General features: G+C 41.7%; 1 protein-coding gene across 3 annotated transcripts in view; it reads right to left on the reverse strand.

The window, feature by feature from the left end:
- Positions 1 to 7,150: 7,150 nt before the first annotated feature.
- PRIMA1 (proline rich membrane anchor 1) overlaps positions 7,151 to 12,096 on the reverse strand; it is a 54,740-nt gene continuing 49,794 nt past the window's right edge. For 2 of the 3 annotated variants that reach the window (XM_027729427.2, XM_027729426.2), the window contains one exon: positions 7,151 to 11,574. In XM_027729427.2, the coding sequence (XP_027585228.1) occupies positions 11,475 to 11,574 (100 nt within the window). In that variant the 3' untranslated portion in view covers positions 7,151 to 11,474. The remainder of the gene's footprint in view (positions 11,575 to 12,096) is intronic. The other variant, XM_039382676.1, reaches the window with a different exon arrangement.

Below are 12,096 nucleotides of genomic sequence, written 5' to 3' on the forward strand. Positions count from 1 at the left end.
TGTTCCTATGCAACCAAACAGACTGAGGCTGTTCAGCCCCCCCAGGCATAGGTACTTATTTTAGGGTAAGATGGGTTGCCATCTGGAGATGCCATCTTTCTCCACTGAAAACAAGATTCTTGAGAATTTAGATGTATTAAACACTACATTTTTAGTTTGGTTGAAATTACATGAGAGAAATCCTGCCTCAAGTATTCAGTGGCTTTGTAAATCACAGGTGTTGAGAATAAACCTCTTCTCCCTATGACAAATGAAACTGCAATATTACTGATATTCCTCAAGGTACTGACAGCAGAAGTGGAGCCAATTCAGATCACATGGTGCTGGACAGAGAATGTCTCTCAGCACATTTAGACAACACCCAGCACAGTAGAAATACCAAATGGGACTTCATCACAAGACTCATCTTGGTAAGTCAAAACTCTTAAAGGGAATGTTGAATTTAGAGCATCACTCCAATTTATGATAGATCAGTTTCCTGTTTGTAAGGTAAATAGCATTTCAGAGAAGACTTTTTTTTTCTCTCAGAAATGATAAATTTTAATTCTAAAAGTGCTTGGCTCCATCTGGTATCTGATCAACACAATTCCTACACAACATTACAATTACTAAAATAAACTTCTGGTGCTTTTCCCCATGCCTATTTCTATGGAGTAGTTCTACTGCTTTTAGTAGGGCCATTAAAGATGGCATGCAACCTTGTGGGCACCACACAGCCTGATGCCTCACCTAAGGAACTGCTTGCTAAATATGCATTTCTTTTTTCTTCCTGGACAAGCTTCTTCAACACAAAAAGATCGTAATCTGAAACTCATGAGTCACTGAAATGCAGCCAAACCTCCAATTTGGAGACCTGAATTCATATTACAGGTGATGAGGCATGAGGAAAAACAAACCCCAAATAAAATAGCCGCTGAATCTGTAATTTCTTCATTCCAGTCCATTCCTCCATCCCATAAAGCCTCAGTAACTTCAGATTTGCATCTTCAGTACATAAAAAAAGTTGGGGAAAAAGATAAACCCAGAGATATCTCCCACTCCCTTTCCCCCTCTTCTCCTCCTTCCCCCATAGTTTTTCAAAGGAGAATCAGATAATGACAATTCTGCCTCAATGGTTGGGGGCAGGGAGAAATTCTTTCCTCAAAAGATGCCTTGAAACAGTTTATGCTGCACTGCCATGGAAAATTGCAGATAGTTGCTGCTTACTTATAGACAGTCAGCATGTGTACATCTATGTGTGTGTCTGAATGTATCTGCATGCAGGAGGCAGGTTTAGATAGCTGTAAAATCATAGCTTTGTCTGTGCAGTGCCAAAGGTATCAGGAAACAGGAGAGTGGAGCAGATTCACATGGTCATTCATTTGAGGGATTTCTAATGCTGAAGGTCTCTATCTGCATGTATGACCAACATCACCTGTTTCAAGGTAAAAAAATACCATGAGTAGGAAGGTTCTACTTTTTATTTCTCCTAAGTGTTTTTTATATTCTACTAAGGTGTGTTCCTACCAAGATATCTGAAGATGAGAGCATCCTAACTATTGCAAATATTTTGAGCAAAACTCACCACTAATTTTGAACTAAACTTACAAATGGTTTTGAGCTTTAAAAACAAATGAGTTGCATTTCTTTTATTTAGCTCAACTCTTGTTTTTATTACATATATTGAATTGAATAATTCTTGGACAAGAACTGATTGAACTTCAGTGTCTTAATTTTAGTAGGAATGTTAAGAAATGAAGCAACCTCACTGCAGAGAGGCTTTTCAGTGGACTTACCTATCCAGTCTAAATGGCCCGTAAAGAAGGGAAACCCTGAGTTTCCAGAGGCTTGTAACTGTTAATAAAAACATTGCTCGGCTTATCAAATTTAATCCATCTCCAAAGATTGAAGGAATTAGAGATTCTCAAAAAAACCAGTCAGAAGTTACTGTTAGGTTTTGTTATAATATTTTTTTCCCAAATATCATTCTTGGAAGAAACTGTTCTTCTTCAACTCCTGGACAAATGCAAAGGTCAGCTTGCAGCAGAAGTCAGCTTGGAAAATTTCAGCACAAACTGTTCACACCTATAGGTTATAAGCATGCTAAACACTGGGTCTTCAAATAGAATGGCCCAAGAAAATTACCACTGTTTCTGGCATCCATGTGTACTGTATGTACTTTTTGTGGTTTTACCATCCAAACTTGGTCCTGTGTAATGCTTAAAATGAAGAGGGGGTAGGTGTGATACATTCCTAGAAAATTTTACATATGAGTTTTCTACTCCAGAGATTTTCTGAGGGGCTGTTGAAGGGACACCAGAGGCACATAGCCTGCCAGAAAATTTTACTTGATGATTCCTGATGCTTTCATCACCTTCCTCTAAAAGTTGTTAGCAAAGGAATGACTTTGAGCAATCCAAGTCTGTGTCTATCAAAGCAGTCAGTCAGCCAGTCCCTAGGTTAGGGTGACCTCCTGCTTCCAGGGCAACTTGCTGGGGACAAGGCAAATAGCATTTCTTCCCCTGGGTCCAGAGGTCACAAGGGACAAAATGTTTAAAGCAAACAAGGCTCTGAAACACTCTTGTTTGAAATTCCACCTGAAATTCTTGCATTATTATTACATCCAGTGTTTTAATACCACTAAGCTATCACCCCAGCAGCCAGTATCTCCATTTGTGGGTGCAGAGCCATGTACTCCATGGTTACCCCACAGGGATTTGGTTGCTGGTGGCCAGGGCAGCCAGGGTGAGCAGGGCAGCAGGTGTCAGGCTCATGATGCTGAGCAAGGAGCTGTGCTATGCCTTGTTGTGGTGAAATAGGCTCCGGGAGTTTCCTGCTCTCTGATTTCTCCCTGCCACCTCTGAGGGGGCCATGGGTCCAGGCAGCACTCCCTCCTGCTGCTTGGGTACAGCACCAGGACCTTGGGATGGGGCAATACCTTCAGACACCTCAGTGTGGCTGAGTGTGGGCAGGAGGGACCTGGCTTTCACAAGCAGCTGCTTATGAAAATTTCCCATTTTGCTCCTGAATGCCTGCCTGCCTTTCTGCTACCTCTGGAGAGGTGAGCAGATGGGTGATCAGGTGCATTTGTGTTTTAATCCCTCCTTAAAAGGAACACACAGGCTTTGAAATATTCTGTTAAGCAAATGGCTGCAAATGAGGTGTGAAGCCCACAGCCAGGATACACCCCTCACTCTGTCCTTTGTACTTCTCTCACTCTCCCGGTACACCCCTGCACCCCCCCCCCCCCGCCCCTTCTTTTTTTTTTTTTAATTTTCCGGTAGGCATCAATTAGATGAAGGCTTTTCCTTTTAAACATTGGGATTTTCACTCGGCCTGCTAAGGCTGTCAGGTCTTGTTTGCTGCTGAACAGTTCATGCTTTGGTGCTGGACAATACATGAATGTTTAAATTGCTTGAAATGTCTAATTGAATTATCCTCAAATTACAAATCAAAATAGGAGAGGCTGTCTCTGGCTCACAGGCTCATTCACTGGGATGTGTCTGCTGTACTGCTGCTTTTCTTTATATTTTCTTTTCTGCTTCCGACTACGCCCGTGTTAAATGAAACTTAAATACTGAAAGCATTTCTGTCTGTGTGTGCAGGGGGAAGTGATGCCGAACGTAAAGGGAAATTTATTCACGTTCAGGCTCCAAGTTCTTTTTGTGCTGCACGAAAATGAATTCATGAAATTTATTTCAATGCACAGGAAAGGAAAACAGCCAGCTGCTATTTACAAAGAAACTTCCTTTCTCTTTCAGCCACAGTGATATATCATATAAAATACTTTCAGGCAGATATATATACATACATATATATATATATACAATTTAACTACTTTTTTTATGAGAGCTCACAGGTTAAGGAAACCAACAGCCATTAAAAAGATTTTATGCTTCTAGCCAGCACTCATGACAAAATCAGCTTCTTAAAGCCTTGCCATTTATACAACAAGGGAGAAATTTAAATCCATAGGATTTTCTTTTGTAAGTTGTTAAGGGAAGCAGAGCTGGGTCTCCAAGCATCACATCTGCCCTGCCCTGCCCCCTCCCCAGCAACACTGGAGACTGATCAGAAACTCTAGTTAGTGCAGGAATGCTTCTTTCATGGGTATAATGTTTTTTATGGCATTTAATAATATATGATACAGGGGGTTTGACTACCTACCTCCAGCCTCAATTGGTTTGCTGCTGCATCTTAACTTCTTCAGTGACTGTCTGTACCAAGGGCCCAAAGTGGGTATTGGTGCTCCATATTGTGCTCAGCAGTTGCACCATTCCTCCTCTCCCCAGAAAACACCCCTGCAGGGACTGCATACTTCATCCAGGGGTTCGTACCTCCCTCCATGGCTGTCAGGACATCTCATGTGCTATATATTAGCTGATCAGGTAAGGAGCCCTTGCCAGGGCTCACAGCACTGCATGGATGCTCACACCCAGACAGGTTGGGCTGGCAGGACACTCAGTCTAATCAGGAGAATTGCCAATCGCCATGGATATACTAAACTGTGCCATGGCATAAGACAGAGGCAGCAGGACAAGAGTTTAAATGTTGCACTCACGAAAGTGAGGGTTTTTATTTCAACTAAAACCAAAAATAAGACAAGTTCAAAACATGTTAGGTATCTTGGTATTAATATTCTCAGTATCTTTTCCTGAACAGTAAAAAAAAAAAAAAAGTAGTTTCAGGCCACTTTCAAGGGCAACTTCTCGTTAGCTTGCAATTAAACAACTGTTTCTGTGTGTCTTCTGGTTGAAGACATAATAGTTAGGAAAGAACCTTAAGGAAATGGCTTAGATAAAATCTGTATTAATGGAAGATCAGCTCTGAAGGGATATTTTTGATAAGAAAGAAACATATATTAAAATGTTAACACTTTAGTAACTGAAGGATAATACACACTATAACATCAGTTGTTGGTTGTTTTTTTAAAACATTTGATTGCTTTTTGGGCAAAGATTACAACTCCATGAATCAAGCATGCCCAAACAAGAGCATATTTCAGAAATGGAGAAAGCTCTAGTTTGAAACTAATTGTACTGGACATCTTTTAAAATGATGTAGACTTTGGAAATGCATGTGCCTAGATGAAACTAGTGAAAAGGACTTCATGATTTTATATTACCGAAATCACAGAATACACTCCATCCCTCTCATTACAAATTTCTTGTTCCCTCTCCAAATATATTAAAACTTCGTAATCTAATTTCTCTCTGGTATCATAACACAGGTTTCCAGTGATGGGACAGTGGAGGAAAAGCATACCAGGCAACACCAGGCTCTTCAGCACAGCAAGTTGCTGCATACTGCATTATTTAACAATGTTTTCAGCTATGCTCAAGATGTAACCTTGGTTTTAGGTTTGGAGCTCTTTTACTGTGCTCTAGTCTAATCAAATTTGCACCCAATGCTCCTGTTGCTTGCTGTGACTATTTCACCATAGCTAAAGCATGACAAGAGCTCAGCCAAACAGCACGGAATTTTGGGCTGATATTTTTAGTGTAAGTAGGACTTGAGGGACCTCACCAGAATTTCACCAGGGTGTGCCCTACTTTTTTTCTGCTGCATGGTTTCTCTGTGGTCTCTTCCTGATTGTGGCGATCTCCTCTTCAAAGTGGCATCCTTCTTCCTCTGCTGCAAATGGGAGGTAGGAATGTTTATCCAACAGCTTTGATGCCTGAAGCAGGGGTCAATGACTTCCAGAGGCATTTTTCTTTCTCAGTGGTCACAGGGAAATTTTAATGTGGAAATTTTCTTCTGCGAAATGTCTCTGATATTTAAGTCTGCTGGATATCATAGTCTATGACAGAATGGTTATTGCTGTAATTCATTAAACTGCCACTCGATCACTTTTCATTATAGAATCATAGAATTGTTTATGTTGGAAAAGGATCATCAAGTCCAACCACTAACTTAGCACCACCCTGTTCACCGCTAAACCATGTCCCTAAGTGGCACATCTACATGTCTTTTAAATAGGTCCAGGGTTGGTGACTCTACCACTTCCCTGGGCAGCCCCGTCCAATGCTTCTTTCGGTGAAGAAATTTTTCTTAATATCCAATATAAAACTCCCTTGGTGCAACTTGAGGCCCTCTTCTTTTGTCCTATCGCTTGTTATTTGGGAGAAGAAACTGACCCCCACCTTGTTAGAACCTCCTTCTCTACAGGTAGCTGTAGAGAGAGATAAGGTTTTCCTTGAGCCTTTGTTCCTCCAAACTAAACATCCCCAGCTCCCTCAGCCGATCCTCATAAGACTTGTGCTCCAGACCCTTCATACTCCTGCCATGCTAGATGATTAGCGTTCCTCAGTCCCATTTAAGGTTTTTGTCCAGCTGGGACATGAAATAATTCTTAAGGGACCAGCAAAAACTGTTAGGGAATATCGTCTTGGGAACTAAAGACAACCAAGATGCCTCCTGATTTATAATAAAATCCTCCCATCCCATGGCTGGTGTTCAACTGACCTCCGTCAGGCACCTGGCAGTCCCTGGGGAATTACTTCAGCCTCCTTCTGTGGCTGGGGAAGGAAGACCCCACTGTGAAGGAGGGGTTCAGGTTGTGGCAGCCCCTTGGCTTCAGAGAACCTCACGCAAGGTGTGCTCTGAACAGGGAGGGGTGAATACCAGCAAAAGGACACAGGTTTAATTACTCTGCGTCAGTGTTGGTCTGCTGAAGGACTGGTCCATAACTGGCTTTTGTTCTTGCATGGAAAAGGGAGGGTGAAGCCCACCCAGGGAGTTAGAATATAAAATGATGCATATTATCTCTTGCACCAAAATAAATAAAGGTATGTAGTGTTATGTGAAAGACAAAGAAATAAGTCTAAAACTAGACTATGTTGTTAGGGAAACTTCTAGCCTCTCAGCATAAAGAGAAAGGATTTCATGAACTTTGTGGGGCTGCAGGAGTGTCTGAGTGTAATTCCTTTGCTTACACAGCACCAGCAGTGCACATATCTGGGATTAAACTGCAGGTTTAGGCGAGACAGAACCAGAACCTGGCTGGACACATGCACAAGCAGCAGCCCCAAGCTTCTCCAAAACCGTAACAGAAAGTGTTCATGCAAGCAGGGTGAATTTGGGAAATAAAAGAGTGCTGAAGAGGCACTGCAGCCATTCCTCCCTTCAACGTGTAGACTGCTCTCAACTACATAACTGACAGGACACAGGAGACTTTTTACAAGTACATTTTTATTTAAAATAAAAATTAATTATGGTGGCTTTTTAAAATAGGGTACTGCACAATCTGTATATGCAACACAGTTTTTGGTACAGAACATACTTATTGAGCAATATCCTTAAATACTAAATATATATTAATGGCTTGTTTGAGAAACATGACAACATTAATTTTGATATTTTTTTTCTCTTTAGTCATTTAACCACTGATACAGATTTCCTATAAACAATATTCGTTTTCATCTGTACATGTGGTACACAGTCAAGAAGGCAGATCTTAGAATATTTACATTCATGCATTGATTTAAACACACTATGTTGCAGTTTAAAATAATATATTTTTGTTTGTACAGGTGCAAGGAGTATCGTAAATACATATCTACCATCGGCCTGATTCTCCATTGCTTGGCAGTGTCTATGGTCATGACCTGGTTGGAGCAGGATGCCCACACTTTCTTCACATGCTGTGACCATATGGCATGCAAGACCGGACAATTAGGTCTCTGTATAGATATATATATCTCAGTATATTTATATCTTATACTTAGTAGAACTTTCCTCTTTCCTTCCATGTCTGTTTTTGCAGCATCTGTCCAAGGCAGAGATGCTTTCCCAGGCACACCGCTGAGTTGGGTGTGGGTCAGGAAGGGTGGCAGCTCCACCTTCCTGATGCTGCTGAGGAACAAGGAAACTCAACAGCTCAGGCCCTTAAAGTGCACTCCCCGCTAGTGGTGATCCTTGAGAAGAGATTTTGAGTGGCTGCTCTCCCTCAGACTGAGCACAGCAGTTTGCTCAGTCTGTCTGGTGGTCAGAGCAGAACAGGTAACTTCTGTGTAGAAACTGGTCACCTTTGCATCTGCTGGGGATCCGGCTATTTTGTGAACGGAGTTATGAAGGACCTTTCTATCCCTGATGCTTTGGTGGCTAAAAAGGAACTCAAAATGCTTTTAAAGCTGCATATTAGATTGCCAGTTCCCCAGACCCAGGATCACTGCTTAGTGAAGCGCTTATCCATCAGGCCTACTCTTTTCCTTTTGTATTTAATTATAGTACAATAAGGAAGCATAGAAGCCTCTCTTATAAAAGCTTTGCAAGTAGTCTGTAGAGTGTTAAACACAAGCTCATACCACATCAGCAGGCTTCTGAATTCACTCCTGAGAGACAATGCCTTTCTAGCCTTTCTTTTCTGAAGACTTACATCTGCTTCCAGTATACTTTTCTAAGCACTTCTGAATATCACTTTAAATTTTAGTGCAGTGTAGTCAACTGTATCTAGGCAGGAATCTAAAGGCAAAACTACCTCATGGAAGATTTCCCACCTCTCCTTGCCGTGCCATGGTGTGAGGGCTGAGAGCAAAGTATCTGGGCAAGCAGAGGAGCAGCTCTCGGGCTGTCTGCTGCTGCTCTTCTGTGGCCAATGCATTAGAAAAGCACAAGGGAAATGTCTGTTCCAAGAACTATTATGGTGATTATGTGCCCAAACACATTTATCAGCATGTTGCATATAACGATAGTGTATATCTGCCTATGCAAATAAGCTACATCTATATCTCTCAAAATACTGCCACAGAGCTGGTACATACTTTTATCTTGATTATACAGATGGGTAAATTGAGGCACAGAGAGGCAAAATTACTTGCTAGTAAAGAGCAGATTCAGTGGCAGAGTTGAAAACAGATCCTAGTCCGCATGTAGTACGTCTTGCAATGCCCCGCCTCCCCGCTCTCCATGAAGTTTTTAATGTTTATGTTCTCCTAAGGAGTCCTCAGGAGGCCTGGGGGGGTTTGCTTGTGGGTTGTGTCATGCACCAGGGTCTTCTCTAGTGAGGACATTTTACCATTTACATCAATGAAAATCAGACAGTGTCTAGTGACCATCTCTTTCTTGCAAAAACAGATGCATTTTGATGGACTTGTTGTGATTTTCACCTCACAGAACATGCCTTTAAAGCTGAACTAGGAATAAAATAAAACCAACAACCTTTAGGAGAAAGTGCTAATCCTGAGCCTCTATCATGCTAAACTTATCTGCATTCATACTTTATACTCTCAGAGACACATGCAACCAGTCTCAAACTATGCCACATTTTCATATTTAGGCTGAAACAAGTGGAGTAAAAAAAGAAAGGCAAACATAGGTAACTACATCAAAATAAATGTTATAGCTTAAAAAATATTCTAGAAATATACTTGTAATATTATTATTATAGTATTTAGGAGCTAAGTGCTTTAGGCAATCATCATTTGGGATACTAGACTCAAAGTGTAAATCCTGTCATTTTAATCCCACTTTGGATCTAAGAACATATCACTCTGTCTTGTGCAAGCACACAAAATGACTGTGTCTGGGAATGATCGTACTCTTGGGCAAAGGGTTACTTATTCCCTTTCACTTTTGTAATTGCATTCACTTCCCAAGAAGATCTAGCTTTAAAAAATAATTTTATGTGGTTAAACTTCTACATAGTGATGACAGACTAAAAAGCTAAATGAATAAATCCATAAATTTCTCAAGAGCAGTATATAGCAGCATTTCATTTTATCATTGAAAAGATACTTATATTTACATACACCCTATTGTTCAACAGGTAATAGAAAGCTACAGATGGGCCTGAGCTGAAACTGCTGATTTGAACGTCCCAGAGCTTCTTTTGGGGAAGGTCTGCAGAACATTGTCTTCCTCTACCATCAGGCCAAACTCTGCATCTCAGTAATAGACCAACTGCAGGCAGGAATGCATTCAAATCAAGGTCTGATTTCTGCAGTTCAGGCACATCCTTATATAAAACTGGTGTGCTGCAGTACCAAGGGACATAACAACCAGGGCACAGCCACATCCCAGAGGCTGGGCTGACACCTGGGAGTTACTCACAGATGCGGAGACCCAGTGGTATTGAAGCTTTATGTCCGGACAAGAAGCCAGAGTGTAAATTTGTCTTTGACTGCATCACTACTTTCAGCACAGAGGTAAACGGAGACATACACGTGGAGGTATGACACGAAGAAAAGTTTTCAGGAGGTGGGGAAAGACCAGCATCTCGACTAGTCTCATCACCTTTATCCTAAGGGTTATTTACTGAGTCTAACCTGAGATCCTACATGAAATGAATTTGGGTAGATTCAGCCTTGCTTTAAATAGTCTGCAATCCACCTCACGGAACGTATACTAAGCTATTACACTGAATTTGGCATAATCGGCATTCTCGGCTCAGGAGAGGCAGAGACTGAGTTAACGTGGGCACAACCAGCTTACTGGACCCTCAAAAGTGGTCCTCCAAGCCAGACCTGCAATGTCCTCAGTAGGTCAGTTCAGGAGACTTAACACTTTAAGAAAACAACACTAACCAGTGAATGAAGAGGACTTCAAAGGGCTGCTAGTCCTTTCAACACAATCCCGCCCAAATACGCCAAGATGTAAACAATATCTTTCCTGTAGGAGTTTCCCTGGGGAATCAATGTGACGCAAACACAGAGAAATGTGTAGAATTTTGCAAAGGAAGGACATTTTTAAAGATAAAATTTAAATGTGATGAAAAAAAAGAGTCTGATTATGAAGTAATAATGTTCAAAGTACCTCTTAATAACATCTCTCTTTAAATAGCAATGATAATTGCTAAAATCTTACATTTTGATTTCTTTTGCCTGAAAAGTCTTCAGCCGTGGAAATTGCATAGTCACCAGACTGCGGATAAATTTCCTGGGACAAGTCACAAGTTCATGCAAATTTTCCTTGATGGCTTAACAAAAACCTTTGTTCCCCTTTTAATAATGAAATAATAAGAATGCTAAGAATGAATTATTAGCGTACAAAACTGCACAGGTTGGAGAAGCATGTAGGTAACACCTCCCACTATATAGAGGGAGGTGTCCTCCCATATAAAGGGAGACACCTCCCTCTGACCCATTTATGAAAAGCTGCCACCTCTCTGGTAGATCACTCTCTCCTCAAAAGATTCTACTTCAGCAGCTTTTTGTGAATACTCAATACAAACATAAAAGTAAGGGGGAAGAGAGGAAGAAGAAAAGCGGGAGGCATTGCAACATCGCTTTCATGAGATGCAGCATGCAATGCTTATGCCTTTGTGAGGCCTTTTCTCCGGGCAGCCCAGGTGGGTGAGTTTATCCTCCCTTGGAGAAGCAGCAAGCCTGGAGAGCAGCCTGCTTTTCCCTTCTGGATCACTGATGTGTGCGCTGTTTCTGAAATGAAGTCCTTGGCCACACAGCTCCCTTCGTTGCCTTATTTCACCCACCTTGCATACTCCATGTGTGTGCTTTGAAAGTTTACCACCTCCTGTGCCCTTGGCGGGGTTTCAGGGATTATACGACCGCATTGTTATCAACTGTTTTGTTGTTCTGGGAGGAGGTCATTGCATATTCCGACCGACTGGTTCCGTTCTCTTCTTTTCTCATTGGTTTCCTTGGGTGATCCCAGGTTCGGTGATGTATAGGCAGGGTGGGGAGAAAAGAAAGAACAGAGATAAACATCTTCTTTGTCAATATAGATTGAAAGCGAGGACATGTAAGGTACATCACAATGCTGAACTTTTCCTATCTCTTTTTCCCTTTCTGAACACAGACCAAATCAGTAGTTAAAATTTGTCAAGCATCATGATCCACCTGGAGGGCGAGAGGTCTGATCCTGAGGTCTCATGATGTGCTATTGGTGTGCCCAAGCTAATTTGGATACCTGTAATAGATACAGGTGTACCTGTTACATGAGATGAAGGCTGCTGGAAGGAGTGTCCTCCACCATCACCTCTATCTCTGGAAGAGAGGCTGGGATGCTGGTTGGGCTCTGCCTCGGAGCAGTCCTGGCCTTCCTCCTCATAGTGTTACATCGTTCAAACTGGGATGATGACCAGTTGTGTCCACCTAGGACCCAACTCACCATAAACCCCATAAAACCACACTGTGTTCGGTCACTAAGAGTAGACTCATC

Source organism: Pipra filicauda, unplaced genomic scaffold, assembly GCF_003945595.2.
Source record: "Pipra filicauda isolate LSUMZ 115617 unplaced genomic scaffold, ASM394559v2 scaffold27_size4233163_pilon, whole genome shotgun sequence".
Taxonomy (NCBI): domain Eukaryota; kingdom Metazoa; phylum Chordata; class Aves; order Passeriformes; family Pipridae; genus Pipra; species Pipra filicauda.